Source organism: Phyllobates terribilis, unplaced genomic scaffold, assembly GCF_046119375.1.
Source record: "Phyllobates terribilis strain yellow unplaced genomic scaffold, ASM4611937v1 Scaffold_8__6_contigs__length_399053987, whole genome shotgun sequence".
In the NCBI taxonomy this organism is placed as follows: Eukaryota; Metazoa; Chordata; class Amphibia; order Anura; family Dendrobatidae; genus Phyllobates; species Phyllobates terribilis.
Window position 1 is genome coordinate 253,268,603 of NW_027362768.1, and position 27,218 is coordinate 253,295,820.

The window sequence follows — 27,218 nt, forward strand, 5'->3', positions numbered from 1 at the left end:
CTTGTTTAGTTGCAGTCTGATTCTCTGCTCAGCTTCAAAGTAGAAGTCATGCCTTTGAGGTACAGTGGTCTGCCATATTCATAAGCAGAGTGGTAACCTTGTCCACCAACCATGATTTGCAGGTATCCAGCCATGGTCAATCACAGCCAGAGGACAAGGTTGTCGCATCAAACCCGCATCACTAGATATCAATTTTATTGTAGAATTTTCTGGTATAAAATAGCTGCAGTTTGTCTGCTGCAACTACTTAGTGCATGTGAATGTACCTTAATGATTCATTAACATGTCTCCTAACCTCTGTGGATTATCCACAACTGTAGATATACAGCTATTCTGGTTTAGATAATTCTACACCAAAATCTCCATTTAGCTCTATGGATTTAGGTGCAGGTTTTAGTGCTGAATTTTATCCCCTTGTCCGAATGGCTGGAATCTTCGAAACGTCTGGGGGCGAAACGTGCGGGGGCGAATCTTCCTGGGGGCGAAATGTGCGGGGGCGAAATGTACCTGGGGGCGAACTGCTGGGGGCAAATTGCTGGGAGCGAACTGCTGGGGGGCGAAACTTCCTATAACCCCCTCCATAACCTTCAAATCTTGGTGGAATCGTTCACCTGGCTCATCACTGACTGCACCAATGTTCTCAAGGAAGTTAGCAAAATGGCTATGCAGAAAATGCAGCTTGATGCTCATGTCGCAATCAAGCATTTTGTAGCTCTACAAGAATTTCTGGACAATTTCAGTGTAATTGCTTGCTCTTGTATTTCCAAGAAAGTCTTTGACAAGGTCTTTGAATGATAACCAAGCAGTCCTTTTGTCCCGATGAAATGTTCATCTTTTACCAGCAGTAAAATTTTTAAAAACAACTGCTGGAGTGGTGCTTTAATTCAATTCGTGGGGAGTAAGAGGATTGTAATGAAAATAAGTCAGTACTGAATTGAAGAAGCAAAGCAAAATTTGTCCAAGTCCTGATGTACTCACCATACATGCTAGTAGTAATAACATTGTTAGAAGCAAAATGTTAGATTTATTATGGGAAATGAAAAAACTATTTTGCTCTTTTTAAATGTATGTTCCCTGATGCATTTTTGATGGACTGGTTCTGACATTAGCCTGTCTTAGGTGGTTTCAGTTACAGCCATGAAGATTTAAAGTGTCCCACCCACTCAATTTGAATTGCCCCCGGAATAGGCTTGCTGTGCACAGGAGCTACTCGTCACTGCCCATGGGTCCCATCATCACGGCGACATGTGGCCATTCAATACACATTGCGCAAGCGTGGGTCACAGCTTCAGCGTGACCACAGCAAACCTATTCCTGTGACGTCGGCTCTCACTGGGGGCAAATCAAATTGAGTGGGTGGGACAAGCTGGACTGAATAAGGAAAGGAACACCCCTATGACTAAAAGAACAAGTAAGATATAAGTACATAAAGTGATTTTTCCAAAAGATTACAGCACCAATTTTAATGCAAAAAGCGTGTTAGTGATACATATTGCATCACTAACAATAACCTGGGGGCAGTTTACACGCCCCAACTGACATGACAGGTTCCCTTTAAGGGTGTTTACACTGTTGCACACCATTATTGGCATTGGCACCCCTTAATTTTTTTGATATACTGTACAATATCTTCAGAAATAAATGGAAATGTACCAAAGTTATATCCTCAGGATTTTTTCATTAGTGGTCCAAAGTAATACAACAATAAAACATTGTTTTTCAACTTCCATGCAATTTCAAAAAAGAAACAGAATAAACAGCGTGTGCAGCAATAAAAGCACCCCTAATTAATACTTGGTTGCACACTCTTTGGTATTGATGACAGCCTCCAAATGTTCCTAGTAGCCATCTATAAGATTCTTGCATTTCTCATCTGTAATTTTCTCATACTCTTCCTTTTGCAGTTTGTACAAGCTCTTGAATGTTTGCAGGGTTCTTTTTCCCAATGGCAGATTTCAGCTCACCCCAAAGATTTTCAATGGGATTGAGGTCAAGACTCATTGCTGGCCATTTTTAAACAGTCCATTTTGTCTTTTTCAACCATTCCTGTATACTTTTGGATGTGTGCTTTGGGTTATTGTCTTGCTGGAGGACCCATGATCTTCAACTCAAACCAAGTTTTCTTACACTGGGTAGAACATTTCGCTCTAAAATCTCTTGATAATTCTCTGATTTCATGATTCCTGTGATACGGTCAAGGCCTCTAGTACCAGATGTAGCAAAGAAACCCCACAGCTTTATGGATCCTCCACCATGCTTAACTACTGATAAGTTGTTCTTTTCCTTATAAGCGTCATTGCGCGTCTGTAAACAAACTGTTGCTTTGTATTGCCCAAAAGCTCTATTTTTGTTTCATCTGTCCACAGAACATTTCCCAGAAGGATTGTGGTTTGTCAAGGTACTCTTTGGCAAAGATCAGTCCTTCCTTTTTATGTCTTTTCTTCAGCAATGGTTTCTTCCTTGGCCTTCACCCATAAAGCTCTGCTTGGTTTAGTGTGCGGACTATGGTACTTGTTGAAACTATGACCCCAGACTGTTCCAGGTGGCCTTCAGGTCTTTGGATGTTTTTTCCGCCATCCGCACCAACCTTCAAAGATATCTCTTGTCAATTTTCCTCTTTCCCCCATGTCCAGGGAGGTACTTGACGGTTCCATGCTTGGCAAACTTCTTAACTTTGAGAACTGTTGAAACTGAGATACGAAGGTCTTTGGAGGTGGCCTTATACCCTTTGGAAACCTTGTATTTGCTAATAATAGCAGTTCTGATGTCCTCAGACAGCTCCTTTGTCTTCACCATTGTGACAAAGGGATAGGGTCTACCATGTGGCTTTTTAAAACACTGAAGTCATCATTCATTGGCTAATTCATGTCACATGGGCACCGACAATTAATCACAAGTGAATCTCTTTTGTGATTTACCACAGGCGAATCAAAATGTGTTTCCATACTAAATTAATGCCAAAAGGGTGTCAATACCAGTGACACAGTAAGCTTTAGGTTTTTCCCTCCCATTGATTTTTGTTTTAAATTATTGTTTATCAAAAACTGTTTCACTTGATTAATTGTTTTCAGGAGATATTCAACATTATGTACTTAAACTTCATGGGTGCCAATAATGATGAGCAAGACTGTATAGAGTGCATTTATAGAACAGATAAGGTGCATTTATGAAACAGTGGGATTGACATTTTTAACACTGGTTTGCAGAACTCTCTAGTTGAATGACTGCAGTGTTTTGGGGGACCATGTCTCTTTGAGCCATGGCTTGTAGGTATAGCCGCTAAGCTAATGCTGGGTGGACTTCGTTTAACAAATTTGTCTCTGAGTTTTTAGGCTATTTCTTTGTTAACATTTTTAGCATTATATGCCTTGGTTTTAATTATTAATTACTATTACATTTTCATATCTTAACTAAATAACCCTTTAAACATAGTGGCCTATATTTATGAAAAGATTTGAATGTTATTTTTTATTATTAGTTAAGTAATGTTCCATTAGCTACATTTTAGAAGTGGGTCTTGTGCTACCATGTGTTGGGCTCCCCTCTCCCCTGACAGATGATTGTCGGGGAGGTGGGAGATAAGGATCATGCCTGTCTGATTTTGGATTGCTGAACCTTTTGTTTTTGGAGAGATAAGTTCCTACCCCTCTAGGCTTACTGTGGCTCTTTAACCTGTTCTTGAACTTTGACGTAAGGGGTTAAAGGATCTGTGCGATCCTCTCAAAAAGGCACTATGTAAATAAGTAAAAAAAAAAAAAAAACTGCAAAAATATTAAAAAAAAAATCATAAAGTAAAAAATAAAAAAAAAACAATAAATGCATATATTTATGTAAAAACAAAAATAAGCAAAAAAAGTACACATATTTGGTATCAACACGTCCGGAACACCACAAACTATAAAACTGTCACATTAGTAAACCCCTTCAGTGAACACCGTAAAAAAAAAGTGGTAAAAAAACGATGCTTTTTTCATCATACTGCTAAACAAAAAATGCAATAAAACGCAATCAAAAAGTCAAATTTAAATAAAAATTATATCACTGAAAATGTCATCTTGTCCTGCAAAAAAACAAGCTACCATACAGCTTTATCAGTGGAGAAGTAAAAAAGGTACAGCTCTCAGGATATACTGATGCAAATACAATTATTTTTTCTAAAAAATAGTTTTTATTGTGTAAAAGAAGCAAAACATAAAAAAAAATATATAAATGTGGTATCACTGTAATCGTACTGACCCCAAAAATAAAGCTGTCTTATCAATTTTACCACACGGAGAACGGAATTAAAAAAAAAAAAAAAAAACATTTCCTTTTTGATCATTCTGCCTCATAAAAATCGAAATAGAAAGTGATCAAAAAATGTTGTGTGCGAAAATGGTACCAATAAAATGTCAACTCGTCCCGTAAAGAACAAGCCCTCACATCATGACTCTGTTGGCAGAAATATATAAAAATTATAGCGCTTAGAATATGTGATACAAAAACTTTTTGTGCAAAGAAAATGTCTTTTAGTGTGTGACAGCAGCCAAACATAAAAAAACTAAATAAATCTGGCATTGATGTAATCGTTCCGACCCCAAGAATAAAGTTGCCTAATTACTTATGCCACATGGTGAAGGGCATAAAAAATAAATAAAATCAATTCTTCACCTCCTGTTGATTTGTTCATTCTACTTCCCAAAGATCACAGTAAGGTTTGGCTCACATTTATCCTGCGCTCTATGCTGAGCGCTTACACTGGTGTTTCCGTGTAAATCTCTGAAAAACGTGATTCAGGCGGTGGTGTCCGTATTTTTAAGGTGTGCATAAAAGTGCAGTCTACCACAGTTTTCTGCACCTCTGAAAAGTAGGACACAGCTGAAAAGAGTCCAGATGGAGTACAGAGTAACTCTGTTGCCTCATTATAGTGAATAGATCTCTTGGGGTTTCATCTGAACCATTCAGAGATTTAGATGAAAACCTCAATATAAGTGCTCAGCTTAGAACGCTGGATAAATGTGATCCAAAATTTTATGTAAAATGTTCCCAAAAAAAGCTTCAACTCAATCCACAAAAAACACCTGTAGATAAATTCCCAGAGGGATGTAATTTACAAAATGTGGTCACTTGAGGGGAAATTCTGCTCTTCTGGCACTAAGGGCTTTGCATATGGAGTCTGCAAACTATTTTACAATAATTTGATTTCCAAGAGTCAAATAGCCCTCCTTTCCTTCCGAGTTTCGCCATGTGGTTAAGAAGTAGCACTGTACAGATGTACATATGAGGTATTGCCATGTTCAGATGAAATTATGTGACAAATTTTGGTGCCATTTTTACCCATTTCCCGTGTGAAAATGTAAAATCTGGAGCCTAAACAAAATTTTTGTGATGAAAATGTCATTATTTTTTCTTTAATTCTGTGACACACATATGATGTCAATATGACCACTGCACCCCTGGATGAATTTATTGAGAGGTGTAGTCTGTAAAATGGGGTCACTTATGGGGGGGTGTGCTGTTCGGGCTCTTCCAGTGGGTCATGGCACCCACAAACCATAATAGTAAAATCTGCACTATAATATGGTATCCTTCCCTTCTGAGCTTTGCACAGTGCATGAAAAGTAGTTCCCGATTACATGTAGGGTATTGGTACACTCAGGAGAAATTGCCCAACAAGCTAAGAGGTCCATTTGTTCCTATTAGTCTTTATAAAATTGTAAAATTTAGGGTTAAATATAACATTTTAGTGGTAAAAATGTAATTATTATTTCTTCATCACCCAATGATATAAAATTCTGTGAGGCACATGTGGAGTCAATATGCTCACTGCACCCCTCAATTTCATTGAGGGGTGTAGTTTATAAAGTGGGATCACTTACAGAGGATTCTACTATTCTGGCACCACATGGGCTCGCCAATGTGGCATGATGCTGACTCGCCCCCTGGGCCGTGGGGCACCCGGAACCGGGCTTCAGTGCGATGATGGGGGTAGTAGTGGCGACCCGATCCCGTGGCTCAGGGTGGTCAGACCAAATGCTGTGGCAGTCTATTTGTAGAGCTATGAATGTCCGACTATGCCACCCGTGGATTGCGGTCAGGGATGACCGCCGCTGCAAGGCAGACCGCTGAGGCTGGTGTTGGTGTGCAGCACAGGGATAGGATAACTCCCCACGGGAAGAGTGTAGCCTCAGGGCAATGTAGGTGGATGCTGGGGGTGATGGTGTAGGCCGCAATAATCAGAGTTCAGAGACCGCTTCAAACACTCCAGGGTCTTTATTGCAGGTATTTCTAATGACCCAACAGGAGTACTGGGTAGGAATGGGCCTGGGTGTCTGAGAACATTCGGGCGAGCCCCATTGGTCAGGGTGAGTGTGAAGGCCTACCGTTCTCTCTCTGCCCTTGCTGACTATCCCCCTTTTCGTGGTATGATAGCCCACGTCCCTGAGCTGGCCGTGTACTTCGCCTGTATGGCTTGCGACTCGGGCCTTAGGTACCTGTTACTTCTCCGTGCTGTACTGGTCCCTCTGTGTGGCGGAGCCTCCAAGCTTCTTAGGCCAAGGAACCTGAAATCCCTTGTGGGTTGGTTATCTGCTGCAGGGCTTGCAACCCTGACAGCCTCGGACCCCAATGTCTGGTGGTGATTCTCTCAGCCAGGACCGGCTCTCGTCGCCTCTGTCCCTGGCCTGCAGCTTCTCCACTGCCTCACGGACTCCTTGGCTACAGCTGAACTGTCCCTCCTTCTCTGGGACTAGTCTCAGTCCTGAGCTAGGTCGTCCAGTTCTCCCTAACCCTGCCCTCAGTTCCAGCTTTTATAGGGGCAGTCTGCTCCCCCTACTGGCCTGGGACAGGAGGTGCTGTATGCTAATTGTCCCTGACCAGGGAACCTCCTCCCTCCTGCTCTCAGCACCCAGGCCTGGGGTGACACATTCCCCCCTAGTAAAATTTAGTACTCCGGGACTAAACAGGAAACACTAATACAGGGTATAAATGCATGACCATAAACACAACAGGGAAGGAAATAACGAACAACATCACATATTGAGTTCTTTAGGTCACAGTGTGGTCTGTGACCGGGTGTCCATATCAGCAACACAACAGGAGCCTTAACCAGGTGGGGGTCTGTCCTTGCCCCGAGTCCTTGACAGTCTTTATTCATTCCTTTGGTTAGGCTCCGAACATATTTACAAGGAAGTCCCGGTTACTCAAAGTTCATAACCTGTTAGTCCATGTATCTAGAAAAACTGGGAAAACAGTATTAATAACCAGGGTACAAACATAAAACATTAAATATATACATTGTGCATTTAGATCTTCCAGCGCGCTGGCATTTGACCCCTAGTGCTCCGGGTTGACCTCCGTAACCCACTGTCTGGTTGTGGTCTAACCTGGCTTTCCCCACTAGTATTAAGGGTACAGCCACTAGCTGGGTCCACAGGCAGGGCAGGCAGCTGTCTGTGGGTCCTTTGGCTTACCGCAGGCATGGCAGGCTCACTGTCAGCAGAGGGTTGACTCTCCTGGGCTGCTGACATGGGTTCTTCTGCCTCCGGAGCTGCTTGTTCTTCTTGTTCTTCCTGCTCTCCTGTAGCCTCCTGCTGGGTAGGTTGAAGGAAGTGTAGGACGGGTACCACTATCGCGTCATTTATCCGAGTCCAGGTCCGGGGGAACTCTCCGAGAACTGTGCTGATCATTTCTTCCTTGTCCTCTGCGGGTTCAAGGTCATCTTGATCATCACTTGGACTCTGTAGCTGCTCGGGGCACCGTTTTAGGTGGTCTCTGGAGACGGTGCTAGTGGTTTCTCCTCCATCCTTGGTAATCACACATACCTTCGGGTTGTTGTGGTCGGACTGCAGTACTGTGTACGAGTCTCTCTCCCACTGGTCGTCCAGCTTGTGAAGCCTTCTCTTCCGCTTCAGGACCTGCTCACCAGGTTCCAGGGGACAAGCAGGGCATGTTGGTTGAAGAGCCTCTCTTGCTTTTCTCTCGCTTGAGCCAGACTCCTCTCCACACTCTCCTGTACCTTCTTGTACTGTAGCCGCCGTTCCGTATCCCAGTCCGCGTCTGAGGAGGTGTCCTCGGGTGTCAGGACTCCCATCTTCAGGTCTATCGGCAGCTTACCTGGTCTTGCGCGCATCAGGTAAGCCGGGGTGCAATTTGTAGCATTCACCGGGATATGGTTGTACAAGTCAATCAGGTCTGGCAGCTTCTCCGGCCACAGGCTGCGTTCCTCCAGGGGCAACGTCTTGAGGAGATCAAAGACGATATTATTCATTTTCTCACACAGCCCATTGGTTTGCGGGTGGTAAGGCGTTGTCCGAATCTTCCTACAGCCGTAGAGGTTGCAGAACTCCTGGAAGACTTCCGCCTCAAACGCTGGACCTTGATCCGTCAAGACCTGTTCCGGATATCCGTGTGGACGGCAGAAGTGTTGCTGGAAGGCTCTGGCCGCTGTTTGGGCTGTCAGGTCTTTAACAGGAACCACCACCAGGAACCGGGAATAGTGGTCCACTATTGTCAGGGCATAGACGTAGCCCGACCGGCTTGGAGCCAGTTTCACATGGTCCAGAGCTACCAGCTCAAGAGGCTGCCTGGTGACGATGGGCATCAAGGGTGTCTTCTGGCTGGTACCATCCTTCCTTCTGAGGTTACATGGGCCGCAGTCCCTGCTCCACTTCTCTATAGCCCCTCTCATACCGACCCAGTAGAACTGCTCTCTCAGTAGGAACTCCAGTTTCTTCCACCCGAAGTGTCCCGCTCTATCATGGTAGGCCTCCAGGACTATTGCTGCATCTCGCCTCGGGACCACTACCTGCCAGGTCAGCTCGTGCGTCCGGTGGTTGACAAGCCTTCTGCACAGCTTGCCCTCGTAGAGGAATAGCCTGCTTTTCTCCTTCCATAACTGCTTGGCTTCCTCTGGAGCGTCCGGGCTAGGGCTAGCGTCTGCCTGGGTTAACAGGTCTTTCACCAGGTGAACTGCAGGGTCACTATCTTGCGTTTCAGCCCAGCCGTGGTGGGGTAAGGGATTGAACATGACGGTGGTTAGGTCTTTGTCTCTTACCCGGTGAGAGTACTGAGTGGCCCCATACCGGTGGAACGCAGGGAGCTCTACTTCCAACAGCTCTTCCGAGTCTTCTTCTCCTTCAGGTAGGTGGGGCATTCTTGATAAGGCATCTGCGTTGGCATTGGTTCTGGCTGCCCGGTATTTGATGGTGAAGTCATAATTGGATAGCTGGGCCATCCACCGCTGTTCTAGGGCACCTAGTCTTGCATTGTCCAGGTGTGTCAGCGGGTTGTTGTCCGTGTACACAGTGAACTTTGCGGAGGCCAGGTAATGCTTAAACTGTTCTGTGACGGCCCACACCACTGCCAAGAATTCTAGCTTGAAGGAGCTGCAATTCTCCGGGTTTCTTTCAGTGGGCCTCAGCTTCCGGCTGGCGTACGCGATCACCCTTTCTCTGCCCTGTTGGTTCTGTGACAGTACGGCTCCTAACCCCACATTACTGGCGTCTGTGTGGAGGATAAAAGGCTGGCCATAATCGGGGTAGGCCAGGATCTCATCCCCCGTTAGGGCCATCTTCAACTGGCGGAAGGACTCCTCTTCCGGCTTGTCCCACTTGAAGGGTGGCTTTTGGCTTCTGCTCTTGGATTGACCTATCAGGAGGTCCTGCATTGGAGCTGCCATCTTTGTGAACCCGGGGATGAACCTTCGGTAGTAGCCTACCAACCCGAGGAATTGCCTCACTTCATTGATGTTAGAGGGGCTTGGCCAGCTCTTGATGGCTGTAACCTTGTCGGGGTCGGGGGCTACTCCCTCAGCACTCACTACGTGCCCTAGGTACTGTACCTTCGGTTTTAACAGGTAACACTTTGAGGGCTTCACTTTCAGGCCATAGCCTGCCAGGGCTTCGAATACCTCGGCCACGTGCTTTTAGATGGTCCTCGTAAGTCTTTGAATAGACAATCACGTCGTCCAGGTAAAGTAGGACCGTCTCGAAGTTTCGATGCCCTAGACAGCATTCCATCAGCCTCTGGAAGGTCCCGGGTGCATTGCAGAGCACAAATGGCATACAGTTGAATTCACTCAATCCCATCGGGGTGGTGAAGGCGGTCTTCTCCTTGTCAGCCTCTGCCACAGGAACCTGCCAGTACCCGCTAGTAAGGTCCAAAGTAGAGAAGAAATTAGTGATTTTAGTGTGGCTAAAGACTCCTCTATCCTAGGTAACGGGTACGCGTCTTTATGGGTGATACGATTGATTTGCCTATAGTCCACGCACATTCTCATGGTACCGTCTTTTTTTCTTTCCAGAACCAAGGGGCTGCCCAGGGGCTACAGCTATCTCTAATGACCCCAGCTTCTTTCATTTCACACAGCATGCCCTTTGCGTTCTGATAATGTGCAGGGGGTACAGGTCTGTGTCTCTCTTTTATTGGTGGGTGGCTCCCCGTGGGGACGTGGTGTTCTACCCCTTTCACCCTGCCGAAGTCTAGCGGGTGCTTACTAAAGATTCTCTCGAAATCCTGAACCACCCGGTAGACTCCTTGTTTTTGGTGCAGGGGAGTGGAGTCAGCACCCACATGGAGTTTCTGGCACCAGTCCTCCTTGTGTTCCTGGGAGCCATTACCCTCCACCGGGGGAGATGGAGGCAAGGGTTCCACGACCCTGAGAGCATGTGTTCGACAGCAAACAATTTGGCTAATCTAGCGTACCGGGGCAAGTGTACTTCCCTTAACCCGATGTTTAAGATCCGGACAGGCACCCTTCCATGGCGGACATCAACCACCCCCCGGGCTGTCAAAATGGTGGGCCTGCTGTCTGAGTACACGGGTTCTACCATGGCTTGGTAGTCTCTCCCTCTTAATCCGATTGCAGTCCGACACCAGATCATCATTTCACTTTTGGGAGGCATGGCGATGGGGAACGGGTCGCTCATCCTCACGCTACCGATCTCACCACCAGACAGTTCTACCTGTTGCTGTCTCATCAGGGCTCTTATCTCTTTCTGGAGGACCCTCTGTTGGCTGGAGCTCACATTCATCGCCACCTGCTGCAAAATTACAATTACTTCTGAAAGACAGTTTTCAATCACATTAGTACCCAAGGTTATTTTAGGGTGACTTTAACGATGGTCAATGTCCACAATGATCACTCCCTGTGCCGGCAGTTCAACCTTACCAATCTTGATAGTCATCTCTCTGAACCCCACCTGCGGCACGGGTTGGCCATTGCTGGCGATGATGCTTAAGTCATCGTCTGGATAGCGTGTTATATCAGTGTCACTCCAGTACTGCTTTAAAAGTACATAGGGGGTGGTAGTCACTTGGGACCCGGTGTCCAGCAGTGCACTCATGGGGATACCGTCCAGCACTACGGGTAAAACCGGGCGTCCCCCTACGTACTTATCACGCCAATTAGACGGGCCTGGTGACCTTATGCCTGAGGGTTGGCCCTCTGCCCAAGGTCGGACCCATTTAAAGTACAGTACCTGGCTATGTGTCTCGGCTGGCTGAAACGGCGGCAAATCGGCTGTCCATCCTCGGTGTAACGGTCGGCGGGCCTCCCTCTGAACGACAGGATCCTCCTCTGTCGACGCCACGAGACATCCTCCGGACTGGAAGCCAACTTGATTGGTCTTGACGGTTCCACCTGCAACGACTGTACGGTCCTGGTCAGTGCAGCCACACTCTTTGTTAGTTCTTGGACCTGATGGTGCAGGGTTGCAGGCTGGGATGGATTTAGGGCCTGTGCATCAGCCCCCACAAGGTCTGCGGGGTAGGGCGCCGCCCCCTGGTGGTAAGTGATGGCAGGGCGCCGGGAAGCTACAGCGCCACCTGGTGCGGGTTCTCGAAGCACCCGGATGGCCCTATCCTTGAACTGCGCAAAAGTCAGATCGGGGTTCTGTAGGGCCATGAGGCGCAGCTGGGTTCTTTGGGCGCTGGACATCAGACCTTCTATGAACTGGTCAGTCAACAGTTTATCGGTGTCCTGCATGCTGCCAGGGTCAGCTTGCTTGATTGCTCCCAGAGCTTCTTGCAGGTTCAAGGCATAGTCTCTGATACTATCTTGGGCTCGCTGCTTACAGCCATAGAACCGTATTTTGATTTCTGCTGAGGTACAGGTATCAAAGGTACTCCGCAGCCGGGTCAGAATGTCCTTTACAGTCCTTTTCTCCTCATCTGACCACGATTTCACTTCCCGCTAGGCTGCACCGGTTAGCTGCCCCGTCAGAATGCTCACTTTCTGTTCTACTGTCAGGGGATAAACTTTAAATAAACTGTGCAGTCTTTCCTTAAAGTCAGCTAATGTATGGGATTCCCCTGAGTATTGGGGCAGCCAGGCCGCTCCAGGGATGTAGGGCATGGAGAACGGTATCACCGCTGCTGCAGCCATGCTGGTGGTAGAAGGTCCCTCAGCGTCCGAGGCCTACCTTCCGTTGATCCTCTTCCATAGGCCGCGGCTCCGCTGGTGCTGCTCCGGGAGAGGACCTTGCGTCGCGTCCTGGTGACGTCAGCGTCGCTCTCTCTCCTTCCAGGACCTTGCGCAGCGTCGGTGCGTAGGGCGGGGCTTCAGGTCTCGCGCGGTTTGGACGTCCACGCCCCTCTTCTTCCCGCGCGGCATCCCGAAGATGGCGCCCGATGGCGGGAACACGACTGAGGATGGCGGGAAACAGCTGAAGATGGCGGGAAACGGCTCCGGATGGCGGGAAACCTCTTTTTAAGGTAAGTATAAAGTCTTTTTCAGGCACGCAATACCCGTTTGTGGCGGGTTGGTCACAATCCTGCCGACTACACCAAAGCTGACTCGCCCCCTGGGCCGTGGTGCACCCGGAACCGGGCTTCAGTGCGATGATGGGGGTAGTAGTGGCGACCCGATCCCGTGGCTCAGGGTGGTCAGACCAAATGCTGTGGCAGTCTATTTGTAGAGCTATGAATGTCTGACTACGCCACCCGTGGATTGCGGTCAGGGATGACCGCCGCTGCAAGGCAGACCGCTGAGGCTGGTGTTGGTGTGCAGCACAGGGATAGGATAACTCCCCACGGGAAGAGTGTAGCCTCAGGGCAATGTAGGTGGATGCTGGGGGTGATGGTGTAGGCCGCAATAATCAGAGTTCAGAGACCGCTTCAAATAGTCCAGGGTCTTTATTGCAGGTATTTCTAATGACCCAACAGGAGTACTGGGTAGGAATGGGCCTGGGTGTCTGAGAACATTCGGACGAGCCCCACTGGTCAGGGTGAGTGTGAAGGCCTACTGTTCTCTCTCTGCCCTTGCTGACTATCCCCCTTTTCGTGGTGTGATAGCCCACGTCCCTGAGCTGGCCGTGTACTTCGCCTGTATGGCTTGCGACTCGGGCCTTAGGTACCTGTTACTTCTCCGTGCTGTACTGGTCCCTCTGTGTGGCGGAGCCTCCAAGCTTCTTAGGCCAAGGAACCTGAAATCCCTTGCGGGTTGGTTATCTGCTGCAGGGCTTGCAACCCTGACAGCCTCGGACCCCAATGTCCGGTGGTGATTCTCTCAGCCAGGACCGGCTCTCGTCGCCTCTGTCCCTGGCCTGCAGCTTCTCCACTGCCTCACGGACTCCTTGGCTTCAGCTGAACTGTCCCTCCTTCTCTGGGACTAGTCTCAGTCCTGAGCTAGGTCGTCCAGTTCTCCCTAACCCTGCCCTCAGTTCCAGCTTTTATAGGGGCAGCCTGCTCCCCCTACTGGCCTGGGACAGGAGGTGCTGTATGCTAATTGTCCCTGACCAGGGAACCTCCCTCCTGCTCTCAGACACAGCCTTTAATATTTGTGGCACCCAGGCCTGGGGTGACACAACACCCTCAAACCATTCCAGCAAAATCTGAACTCAAAGAAGCCGCTTCTTCCCTTCAGAGCTTTGCACTTTACCTCAAAAGTAGTTTTCGAACACGTGGGGTATTGGCGTACTCAGGAGAAGTTGCATAACAAAATGTAATGTTCGTTTTCTTCTATTACCCCTTCTGAAAATTAAAAACTTTGGGCCAAAGCAACATTTTAGTGGAAAAAATGGTAATTTTCTATTGATTCAGCCCAATGTTATACAATTCTGTGAATCACCTGAGGTTTAAAAATGCTCACTACACCCCTAGATGAATCCCTCAAGAGGTGAAGTTTCCAAGATGGGGTCACTTGTGGGAAGTTTCCACTGTTTTGCCACATCAGGGGCTGTACAAACATGACATTTCATTCGCTATCGATTCCAGCCAATTTTGCGTTCCAAAAAGTCAAATGGGGCTCCTTCCCTTCCGATTCCAACTGTGCGCCCAAACAGTAGTTTTCCACCAAATATGGGGTATCGGTGTACTCAGAAGAAATTGCACAACAAATATTGGTGTCCTTTTTCTTTTGTTACCCTTGTGAAAATGCAAAATTTGGGGCTAAAGCGACATTTTTGTTGGAAAAAGTAAAATCTTCATATTTTCTTTCCACATTGCTTTAATTCCTGTGAAGCACCTAAAGGGTTAATAAGCTTCTTGAATGTGGTTTTGAATACTTTGAGGGGTGCAGTTCTTAAAATAGTGTCACTTTTGGGTATTTTCTGTAATATAGGCCCTTCAAAGCCTAAAAAAATTGGCTTTGTAAATTTTGTTGGAAAAATGAGAATTTGCTGAGGAAGTTTTAACCCTTCTAACTTCCTAACAAAAAAAATGCTTCAAAAATGATGCTGATGTAAAGTAGACATGTGGTAAATGTTATTTATTAACTATTTTGTGTGACAAAACTCTCTGGTTTAAAGAGATAAAAATTGAAAGTTTGAAAAAATTTCAAAATATTCTACAAAATTCCGATATTTTCACAAATAAACGCAAAAAAATTCTACCTAAATTTACCACTAACATAAAGTACAATGTGTCACAAAAACCGTCTAAGAATCACTGGGATTCTTTAAAGCGTTCCAAAGTTATTACCACATAAACTGACACTGGTCAGAATTGTAAAATTTGGCCTGGTCAGGAAGGTGAAAACAGGCTCAGTGGTGAAGAGATTAATGGAAAATGCAGGAGTGCTAGGCAGAGCAAGGGCTCTTGCTATTGAAAAGTTCAGCCTAACAATTGTTCAGCCGGTGGCTATCTAAAGTATTTAAAGTCAAAAGTTTAACAGTTCTCATGCACCATGGCTGTAGAATGGTAAGGGGGCATTACTAGTGTGAGATGATTAACTAACATAAAATAGTAGAACTGAACTTTGTCTCCTTACAAACACATTATCAGCTGCAGCTCCTACATCTCTGCTGTATTGCAACAATACTGCAATCCTGTCTGTGAGATGGAAGCTGAAGCTGAGAAGAACCTACAGATATGTCAGTTATAACCACACACCACATCACTGCAGTGAGATCAGGAGAGCAGAGAGGGGCCATTACACATCACACTGGTAATGTCCCCCTTTCATATAAAATCAGCTCTGGAGGCATATTCTCGTGTAGATCTGGCCAATTTTCCTGAATATCTCCTTCACATTTAAGAAAAATGTGGATTTCTCTTGGATAACACATCGGATCGCAGATATCAAGGTATCATTTTATTCAGCTTCCTATGACCTACATGCAGATGGCTTAGGAGGGTTGATCCTACTGACCGATGCCCTTTAAAGATATGTTATTTTTTACCAGAATATATTTTTTATAGGGAACTTGCCATCTCCACAAATGCTATTTATCTAGAGATATAGGGGTAATTTGCAGGTAATAGCATTTAAATCATGTCTGCCAGGCTTACTGGAGCAGCGGCTACAGGGAGAAAATTACGTTTTATTCTCCTTGCAGATGCTTGCTTCCAGTCTTCGGGGCGGTGTAGGGAGTTGTTATAGTCACTGCTTACTTTACAGAGAGTGCAGCTATCATCACTTTCTGAGACATTGATTGATATGTGTTTGTGTGTGTGCAGGTCAGGCTATCAATCAAAGTGCAATGGCGTGATTACAGTCTCACTCTCTGTATAGTGAGCAGTGACTAAGCGCTCTCTGCAACTAATAGCCTAGTTTTCTCACTGTAGCCACTGCCCCAGAAAGCCGGGGACGCAAGATTTAAATGCTATTACCTGCAGATCATCCCTATATATGCAGGTAAATAGCATTTTTTCACGTGACAGATTCCCTTTAACTGGCGAGTCATAAGAATGCAATATCTATTTACTTTTTTTTTTCTATGTTTTTAAAATGAAAACAATATATTGAAAATATTTTTTTGTGTGTCTATAGAATAAAAAACCTATAATATTTTTTTTTCTCTAGGGTAATGATACAAATCTAAAACAGTAACTTGTCTAAATAACATAGGTCTTCAATAGTTAAATAGTTTGAAAAGTAAGAGGTGATTTTTACGTACTTTCGATCAATGAATTCAGTAAAAATATCTAAAAAATTCCATCATGTACAGTTTTCATGAACACTGACTCCATAGGCTTTTTCTTGCACCATACTTTGATTCCTTTACGTAACATTTGGTGATGATTTTAGAAATTAATGGTTGCTGTGCTGCGATTGGCTGCTGTGGGAAGAAAAGATTTTCTTAACCCAGTTTCCAAAGATAGCATATCTTTCATTTTACCTCAGCAGTATAAGAAATGAAAGCTGCGCTGTGATTGGTTGTTATGGGCAGCAAATACAGATTTTTTTTTAGTCACAACTCGTAACAATGTGGTGGTGTCCATAGTAACCAATCAGAGCACAGCTTTCATTTTACCTCAGCAGTATAAAAACTGAAAGCTGCACTGTGATTGGTTGCTATGGGGAGAAAAGGCTGAATTTCTTTTAGACAGAGTTCGTAAGAGTGTGGTAGCGCGCTTACCATGATTCCATTCAATATATAGTGGTTGTGGGGAACTAAGCTTCTGTTTCTAAGAACATGTTTGAAATGGCTACAAGGGGGTGTCGTAATTCACCGGACAACTTTTGCTACATTTGCCGTTGTTTTGTAGTAAAGAGACAGCGAAGAAACATTACGGACTTTGTTAGAAAAGTGTATTATGGGTACTTTGGTGTAAAACTAGGTGATCAGGACAAGTCGTGGGCTCCATGTGTAGTCTGTTCTGTTTGTGTAGAAGAAGCATGACAGTGGTCTAAATGTAAGAAAGAGCTTTTGCTTTGGCGTACCTATGATCTACAGGGAACTGCGAAATCAAAGTGATGGCTGCTACTTTTGTATGTGCAACATGGAGGGATTCCTTAAAATAAGAGGGTAACTATATACCCGGACCTCCCATCAATGATTTCTCAGCGTACCCGCAAGAGAAGCTGACATGCTGCAGATTTGAAAACGCAGCGCAGGTCAGGTTACGCAGCGTTAAAAAGAAGCACAGTGGACAGGAGATTTCTATAAATCACATTAATTTTGCTTGAACTGTAAGATGCTGCGTTTGTTATGCAGGAAAAACACGAAGGGTCAAAAACGCAACTAAAGCTCATGGTGCAAATGCAGCTTAAGTTATGTCCTCAATGTAGGTGGTTTTTTTTACAGCCATTTTTCCCAACCACAGACTTGCATGTTTTCTCATATAATATACTGCCATAAATAAGCAAAGTGACATATATCTACTGTGTCCTCAACTCTCCTATGAGAAATGTAATCCACTTAGTTTGGTTATAGGTCAATAAATGTTACTATAACATATATTGTAATGCAACTTAGGAATCAAATGAGACAATAAGTCTCCTGTCATTCATTTCCAGCTTTACGAATACATGTAAGTAAATCTACAATATCTATTTTGAAGAGGACAGACTGCAAATTTCAGTATGAAGTAAGAGGAGAAACTTATCTCAAGGTAAGAGCATATAACAAGTTATATCCTTTAAAGCAGTGTTCCTCAACTCCAGTCCTCAAGGCCCACTAACAGGTCATGTTTTCAGGATTTCCTTAGTATTGCACAGGTGATGGAATTATTGCCTGAGCAGGTGATGTAATTATCATCTGTGCAATACTAAGGAAATCCTGAAAACATGACCTGTTGGTGGGTATTGAGGACAGGAGTTGGGGAACCCTGCTTTAAAGCATACCTTTAATTTCAGGTAACCTTTCAGAATGAGCTTTAATTTTTGTGTATATGAAGAACAACACTATTTTTAGCCATTATATGACTTGTGTCCTGTTTTTTTCAATAATGTTTCATTCTGAAGTATCTATCTCTAATTTTCAGTTGGCTCTGAGCTAGTGGGGGCAAACTAGCTGCTATGATGTCTCCCATACACAGCCCACATTTTATTTATTTTACTCAGTTATTTAGCACCAGTAATTCCACCGCGCTTTAAAGACATTATCAACACTGTCCCCATTGGGGCTCACAATCTAAATTCCCTATCACTATGTCTTTGTAATATGGGAGGAAACCGGAGAACCAGGAACATGGACGATATTATACTACAGCAGTGAAGCTGTGAATCTAGCTCTGAAGTGAAATTACTTTTTTGCTAGAAGCTGCAGCATAATCTGCCTTTCTATCTATGTACACAGCACATCTCCATTCTCCTCCCTGTCTCTAGAAGATGTAACCTGCCACTACAGTGAGTTGGCAGTCCATCTTGCTTTGACTGAGATGGATTCCAGCTACTTTTCAGCGTGAACAATGAGTTCAGTAGAAGATCGGGAAGGTACAGGTGCTTCTCACAAAATTAGAATATCATCAAAAGGTTAATTTATTTCAATTCTTCAATCCAAAAAGTGAAACTCATATTACAGTGGGGAAAAAAAGTATTTAGTCAGCCACCAATTGTGCAAGTTCTCCCACTTAAAAAAATGAGAGAAGCCTGTAATTGACATCATAGGTAGACCTCAACTATGAGAGACAAAATGAGAAAACAAATCCTGAAAATCACATTGTCTGATTTGGAAATACATTTTTTTCAAATTTTGGTGGAAAATAAGTATTTGGTCAATTACAAACAAACAAGATTTCTGTCTCTCACAGATCTGTAACTTCTTCTTTAAGAGGCTCCTCTGTCCCCCACTCATTACCTGTAGTACTGGCACCTGTTTGAACTTGTTATCAGTATAAAAGACACCTGTCCGCAACCTCAAACAGTCACACTCCAAACTCCACTATGGTGAAGACCAAAGAGCTGTCGAAGGACACCCAGAAACAAAATTGTAGTCCTGCACCAGGCTGGGAAGACTGAATCTGTTATAGGCAGGCAGCTTGGTGTGAAGAAATCAACTGTAGAAGCAATAACTAGAAAATTTAAGACATACCAGACCACTGATAATCTCCCTCGATCTGGGGCTCCACACAAGATCTCACCCCGTGGGGTCAAAATGATCTCAAGAACGGTGAGCAAAAATCCCAGAACCACACGGGGGGACCTAGTAAATGACCTGCAGAGAGCTGGGATCAATGTTACATAGGCTACCATCAGTAACACACTACGCAGCCAGGGACTCAGATCCTGCAGTGCCAGATGTGTCCTCCTGCTTAAGTCATTACATGTCTGGGCTCGTCTGAAATTTGCTAGAGAGCATTTGGATGATCCAGAAGAGTATTGGGAGAATGTCATATGGTTATATATTAAAAATGGCCAATGGCTCAATAAAAATAGACAATAGACACGAGAAACCAACAAACGACACACATAAACATCAGTCACAAACCCAGGGGGGGAAGGGTGAGCTTGCCCAGTATTGCGACCCCCCAGCAATATGGCAGTGACATATAAGTAAATGAGAAAGGAACAATCTCACCGATAGTTGGAGTATAGCCTTACTCAAAGCACAAGAAGATCCCCACTTAGCTGGTTTTTCATCCAGAGAGGCACAATCCACAGAGGAGATGCGAACAAATGGGGAGGGAAAGGATTACCCACACAATACCCATTAAGAAATATCTCATGTATAGATAGGTGAGCTGGGGATCTATTGCACATGTCCCAAAAAGTTTCCCATTCCCTACGCGTTTCGTTAGTCACTCATCAGGGAATAGTGAGGGAAAAGGGACCGCTATATTAGCACAGCAGAAAAAGATTCCCAAAAACAAAACCAAAAGGGAGTTACATGTGCTGCATACTCAGATAATGGGTGGCGTTTTAAATATGCTCACTTTTGGCGCCAATTACAAACAAAAAGCGTCACTTCTGGTGCGCTATGTGACGCACCACAGTGTTCATGTGACCGGACTAAAGGTGCATGTATTGACAATGTAATGCGCTCCAAACTGGAATGCATCGCCGAACAGAGGGGAACCGGAAGGGGCGGGACAAGCACGTAACATCCGGTCCACTGCGCTCCCGCGTGAAAAGCACCCGCAAGGTATCACGCGACCGTGCCAGCACTGCGTCACTTCCGGTGCGCTATGTGGCGCGAGACAGTGCTCATGTGACCGGACTGAGGGCGCAGGTATTAATAAAGTGATGCGCTCCAAAGAGGAATGCATCGCCAAACAGAGAGGAACCGGAAGGGGCGGGACAGGCACGTAAAATCCGGTCTACTGCGCTCCAGCGTGGGACGCACCTGCAAGGTCCCACGCAACAGTGTCACCACCATATTGATGAGGGGAAGCGCACCTAAAAATGCCTGCGCTCCATCAAGAACACCCAACTATGTATATACACAAATAAGGCGTCATTACCATGACACCCATAACTGTACGGGGGTGGGAAAAGAAGGGGAGCATCATATAGGTACAGTAGAGGTATAAATTCATGTCCATAAATATGAATATTATAACAATCTTCAAAGTAAGCCATAACGATTAATCAAAAATGCGAAGACAGATCCATGAAACTCAAGTGTTGATTTGTGACTGATGTTTGTGTGTCGTTTGTTGGTTTATCGTGTCTATTGTCTATTTTTATTGAGCCATTGGCCATTTTTAATATATAATCATTAAAAGTTATATTTTAATATACCTTCTACCATGCTAGATTTGCACTTATATGGTTGGTAGTCCCAATTCTACATTTTTTAGACTGTCATATGGTCGGATGAAACCAAAGTAGAACTGTTTGGTAGAAACACAACTCATCGTGTTTGGAGGAGAAAGAATGCTGAGTTGCATCCAAATAACACCATACCTACTGTGAAGCATGGGGGTGACAACATCATGCTTTGGGACTGTTTCTCTGCCAAGGGACCAGGACGACTGATCTGTGTACATGAAAGAATGAATGGGGCAATGTATCGAAAGATTTTGAGTGCAAACCTCCTTCCATCAGCAAGATGAAACGTGGCTGGGTCTTTCAGCATGACAATGATCCCAAGTACACTGCCAGGTCAACAAAGAAGTGGCTTTGTAAGAAGCAATTCAAGGTCCTGGAGTGGCCTAGCCAGTCTCCAGTTCTAAACTCTATAGAAAACCTTTGGAGGGAATTGAAAGTCCGGGATGCCCAGCGACAGCCCCAAAACATCACTGCTCTAGAGGAGATCTGCATGGAGGAATGGGCCAACATACCAGCAACAATGTGTGCCAACCTTGTGAAGACTTACAGAAAACGCTTGACATCTGTCATTGCCAACAAAGGATATATAACAAAGTATTGAGATGAACTTTTGTAATTGACCAAATACTTATTTTCCACCAAAATGTGAAAAAAAATCTTTCCAAATCAGACAATGTGATTTTCAGGATTTCTTTTCTCATTCTGTCTCCTATAGTTGAGGTCTACCTATGATGTCAATTACAGGCCTCTCTCATCTTTTTAAGTGGGAGAACTTGCACAATTGGTGGCTGACTAAATACTTTTTTTCTCCACTGTATATAGAGTCATTACAAACAGAGGGATCTATTTCAAGTGTTTATTTCTGTTAATGTTGATGATTATGGCTTACAGCCAATTAAAACACAAGTCATTATCTCAGTAAATTAGAATCATTTACAACAACAGCTTGAAAAAATTATTTTAAAATCCGAAATGTTGGCCTACTGAAATGTATGTTCAGTAAATGCACTCAATACTTGGTTGGGGCTCCTTTTGCATCAATTACTGCAACAATGCGGCGTGGCATGGAGGCGATCAGCCTGTGGCACTGCTGAGGTGTTATGGAAGCCCAGGTTGCTTTGATAGCAGCCTTCAGCTCATCTGCATTGTTGGGTCTGGTGTCTCTCATCTTCCTCTTGACAATACCCTATAGATTCTCTATGGGGTTAAGGTCAGGCGAGTTTTCTGGCCAATCAAGCACAGTGATACTGTTGTTTTTAAACCAGGTATTGGTACTTTTGGCAGTGTTTAATGGTGCCAAGTCCTGCTGGAGAATGAAATTTCCATCTCCAAAAAACTTGTCGGCAGAGGGAAGCATGAAGTGCTCTAAAATTTCCTGGTAGATGGCTACGCTGACTTTGGTCTTGATAGTGTACAAAAAGAAAGAAGTATGTATAGACAGGGATCACCAATATATATATTCACATAATTTTTATTAAACAAGTGACTAGACAAACGTTCCAAAAGTTAAAAACAAAGCACAAAGCTTAGACATGACAACAAGCCACAACACAAAACACATGGTCATAGATAGTTAAGGCTGGCACATTCAATAGTTATAACATTGCAGCGTATACCCACTTGGTACCAAAAAGTGGGGCAACTGACATAAGGGATAATACTCACATTAATAGAGTTTGTTAAGCTGTAGGCTCAATTTATACTATTATCAGAGAGAAAAAACCCTTATCATGAAGAATGTCCATAATAGCTATGCATAGCGTGTATAAAGGGATACACTGCCAGTTCAGTGATGGCGCGTCTTCGGACGCAGGTTCTCTTTAAATCTATTGCCGTGCAGGAAGCTTCCCACATGCAATAGTTAACAGCCGCTGGCCAATCACAGTGATTGGCTGACGTCAGAGCGCACATCGCTGGCGTATGACATCACTGTCATGCGCCAGCGATTGTGCTTCCGGGTGCGATGGCAGAGCACGAACAGGACACCGCGGGAGCACCGCAAGGTAAGAAGAGACTTTTTTTTATTTTAAAGACGTGCCAGGACAGGATGGGGAATATTGAGGGCAGAAAACATGGGGGCAGGATGAAGACATTGGGGGCAGTAAACATGAGGGCATGATGAAAACATGGGGGCAGGATGAAAGCATGGGGGATATTGGGGGCAGAAAACATGGGGGGCAGGATGGAAACATGGGGCAGAATAGGGGTCATTGGGGGCAGAATGGAAACATGGAGGCAGAATGTGAGACATTGGGGGCAGAATGGAAACATGGGGGCAGAAAGTGAGATATTGGGGGCAGAATGGAAACATGGGGAATAATGTGAGACATTGGGAGCATAATGGAAACATGGGGGCAGAATTGAAACGGGGCAGGAAGGAGAGACATAGGGGGCAGGGTGAAGAGACATGGGGAGCAGAATGGAAACATGGGGGCAGAATGTGGGACATTGGAGGCTGAATGTGAGACATGGGGGCAGAATGTGAGACATTGGGGGCAGAATGGAAACATGGAGGCAGAATGGAAACATGGGGCAGAATGGAAACGGGGGCAAAATTGAAACAGGGGGGCAGGAAGGAGAGATATGGCGGTCAGAATGGAGCCATGGTGGGCAGAATGTAGACATGAGGGGCAGGATGGAGACATGGGGCCAGGATGTGGGACATTATTACTGTAGGGGCTAATTATGGAGACAATGGGGGCAGGATGAAGACATGGGGGCATGATGTGGGACATTATTATTGTAGGGGCTAATTAAAGGATATTATTACTGCTGTGATATGTTTTATTTTTGAGGATACGGTTTTCAGAGGGGGTTCCTGTTACTGTGCAGGGCGGCACTATGTCACTTTTTTTTCTTCATCTGGTGTAGTATAGAAGTTGGGAAAAATTGGGGAATGTGCTCTGTAAGCTTCTCTACATAACTATGTACAGAGATCCTGTGTATAATGGTACTTATGGTAATATTAGTATTCTGTTTTTTATTAATGATCAGTATTGTAGTATTTGGTCACTATGTGGTTGTATTTTTCCCTTGTATGTGGTATCATTCTGTCACTATGTGGTGGTAATATGTTGTCTGATCATGGTGTAGCGGTATTTGTCCATTGTATATGGTATTATTCAGTCACTATGTGGTGGTAATATGTGGTCCGGTCATGGTGTGGCGATATTTGTCCCTTGTATGTGGTATTATATGGTCACTATGTGGTGGTAATATGTGATATGGTCATAGTGTGGTGGTATTTGTCCCTTGTATGTGGCATTATTAGTTATTTAAAAAAATGTATGTGACACATTCCCAAAAATAAAAATATACCTAAGAGTATTGGGTATTATAAGAAATGTTTAATAGGTTAGAGTAGAGTAGGGTCTGGCCAGAAGAGTCTCATTGTCGTGATGGCGGCTTAAAAAATCTTTTGGCCAAAACAAAAGCTGCTGGCTATGTGTGTGATATGGTGTTTGATGGGAACTATTAATATGTGATTGGTGAAGACGTGGTGCAGAAAGTAGAGTTTTTCCAATAGTGGGCGGTGGGACTGTGGAACGTTTGAGGTGTGGAGGCGGAGCTGGGGAGGAGCCTGGGCAGAATCTCAAGGGGGCCCGAAAATTTTACCAGTTTGGGGCCCTGAAATTCCTGGTGGCAGCGCTATATCAACCACTGAGGACGCTGAAATCTAAATATTTTTCTATCTACTGGCTAATACAGTACAAAGATATATGTTTTTCCTGTATATCATACCAAGAAATATTTTCTTGATCCACTTATAAGCCAATGTTTTCTTCTACTCGCTTGCATTTTTGCTTAGGTATAGGTGATTCTTTACTAGAAGCTGCAGCATGATCTGCTTGTCTCTCACTGCCTCTCTCCATAGACTTGAATATGAGTAGTTACTAGTGATGGGTGAGCACTAAAATGCTCGAGAGCTCGATGCTCGGGTCCAGCAAATTGGAATGCTCGGGTGCTCGACCCGAGCAACGAGCCCAATGTAATTCTATGGGAAACTCGAGCATTTTTCAGGCGGCTCCCCTCGGCGGTCTGCAGAGGGCCTAAAAATTGCCCAAATCGATGGGAACAGTGCTCAAATTACATGGGAACAGCATGCGGAAAACCCCTGGAAGCATTTATGACTCCCAGGTCACTGCTGTCAACAACGTTGTCAGAGGTATTATGCCACTTTTACGGACTCACAATAAAACATACAAAAGCAAAACCAAAATGGATTTTCCTGGGAAATATGCTAAGGAACATCCTTTCCAGGATAATGACTTGTATCTAAAGCAAAATAAATATACAAAAACAAAATGCTCCTCCATACCTTGGGCTATGTTCACACGTAGCGTTTTTGATGCTTTTTTGCACTTCTGAATTTCTTTCAACCAAGACAAATGCATTCACTGGGAAATGTCATTTTAACATTTTACAACCTTATCTGGCCAAGTGCTGTGTGACACATCATCAGACACATCCTGTTTCATTTATGATGGAGGGACTCTGAAAGTCACAAAGCCTATTTTTATAGGGCCATCAGGTGGCCCTTACTATTCTTAAAGGGCCAGCAGTCTGCCCTCGCTATTGTTAGAGAGCCATCAGCTGGCTATGCTTTGTTGCCATTAATAACGAGTGGGTCTCCTATACTGTTATTGGGTATGCAGTGAATGCAAAAGCTGCCAAAAATTTGGAGGAACTCTAATGCCCCTTGCAAGACACATAGAGGAGGTGATATGGTAGATATGGTGGTGAATGATATATACGTGTTCCGTCCCAAGGTCTGACTGGGTCCCGGCTTCCACTATGTTAACCCAGTGTGCCATCAGCGAGATGTACTGTCCCTGCCCACAAGCACTTGTCTATGTGTCCATGGTTATGTGGACTTTCCCAGTAACTGCATTGTTGAGGGCATGGCTAATGTTGTGGGACACGTGCTCGTGTAATGCGGGGACGGCACACCGGGAGAAATAGTGGTGGCTGGGGACCGAGTACCAATGGACGGCCGCCGCCATCAGGTTGCGGAAAGCTTCCTTCTCCACGAGCCTAAAAGGCAACATTTCGAGCACAAGCAGTCGTGAAATGTGTGAATTTAGTAGTGAGGCCTGTGGGGCATTGGCTGAGTATTTGCGCTTGCGTTCCAAGGACAGGGGTAGGGACAACTGAATGCTGCGCTGGGACGTGGACGTGCTTGCTGATGGTGCTACTTGAGAGTGTGCAACGGCAGGTGTAGGGCAGGAGGCATCTTCACATGCGTCATGGACAGAGGATTGGCTTGCACGCACAACAGCGGAAGAAGCAGTGGTGCAAGTGGTTCAAGAGGTAGTCACCGGAAATGGTTTTCCAACAATCTTGAAGGAGTTCCCAGAGATGCTTAGCACTTGTTGGCCTTTTGCCTTCACTCTGCGGTCCAGCTCACCCCAAAGCATCTTGATTGGGTTCAGGTCTGGTGACTGTGGAGGCCAGGTCACTCTCTTTCATGGTCAAATAGCCCTTACACAGCCTGGAGGTGTGTTTGGGGTCATTGTCCTGTTGAAAAATAATTTGGTTCATTTTTTACATCAGTATTTGTAAGCCAATACCAGGAGTGGGTGAAAAATGCAGAAGTAGTGACGTGTCTTATCATACTTTTCCTCGGATTGTTCCACTCCAGATTTTGACTTACAAATACTGAGGTAGAAAACTCTCACTAAATACTCAATGTGTGCACGTGGCCTAATAGGTATGGTAGATAGAAAACTGGTCATATTGCACTTGCTGTCCTGAATGCATGTATATGCATACGAGGATGTTTTCTCTGACATACCTTGGATTTGAGCAGTATTTCTATTGAGCTTTATGTTCCGATGCTGCTGCAGGCGCTTGGATCTGACACCACACCCACATGCAGTGGTTAATGGTTGCACAATTCTGTGGGTAAACTATGATATCACATTAAAAACTGTGTGAGCATTGGCCATTGTATATGGGTTGAGTTCTGACCATATGCAGTTACCGCAGCGTGGACTCCAGAACTGAAATGTCAGGCCATAACAGAAGTCCAGTCTAGACAATACTTTCTTTTGATAACTTGATCTGCTTGGAATATTCAGAAAAAAAATATCGCAATCTGTTCACACAATGTAACATCTGAAGTAGACCACACAGCACCCACAGTAGGCTGGGTGCATTTTGGATTCAAGTGTTGTGACCCCATGCTACAAATAAGCAAATATTAACCTTTTTCCACAAATGGACATAAATATTCACAGTGATTTACAGCAAATGTTGAAAAGTTACGTCTAGTGGATTGCATGAGGAGAGAAGCTGTACCCACATCATCAGCTGCGAGTGATGATGTTAATATACCAAGACTACTATGTGGTTACACATGTAG

The 27,218-nt window shown here is 44.7% G+C and overlaps 1 protein-coding gene across 1 annotated transcript in view; it reads left to right on the forward strand.

Moving 5' to 3' along the window:
- Nucleotides 1-27,218, forward strand: part of GUCY2C (guanylate cyclase 2C) — a 552,042-nt gene that overhangs the window by 495,733 nt on the left and 29,091 nt on the right. Inside the window, exon 25 of the mRNA XM_073644175.1 lies at nt 17,660-17,754. Coding sequence (XP_073500276.1) covers nt 17,660-17,754 — 95 coding nt within the window. The remainder of the gene's footprint in view (nt 1-17,659; nt 17,755-27,218) is intronic.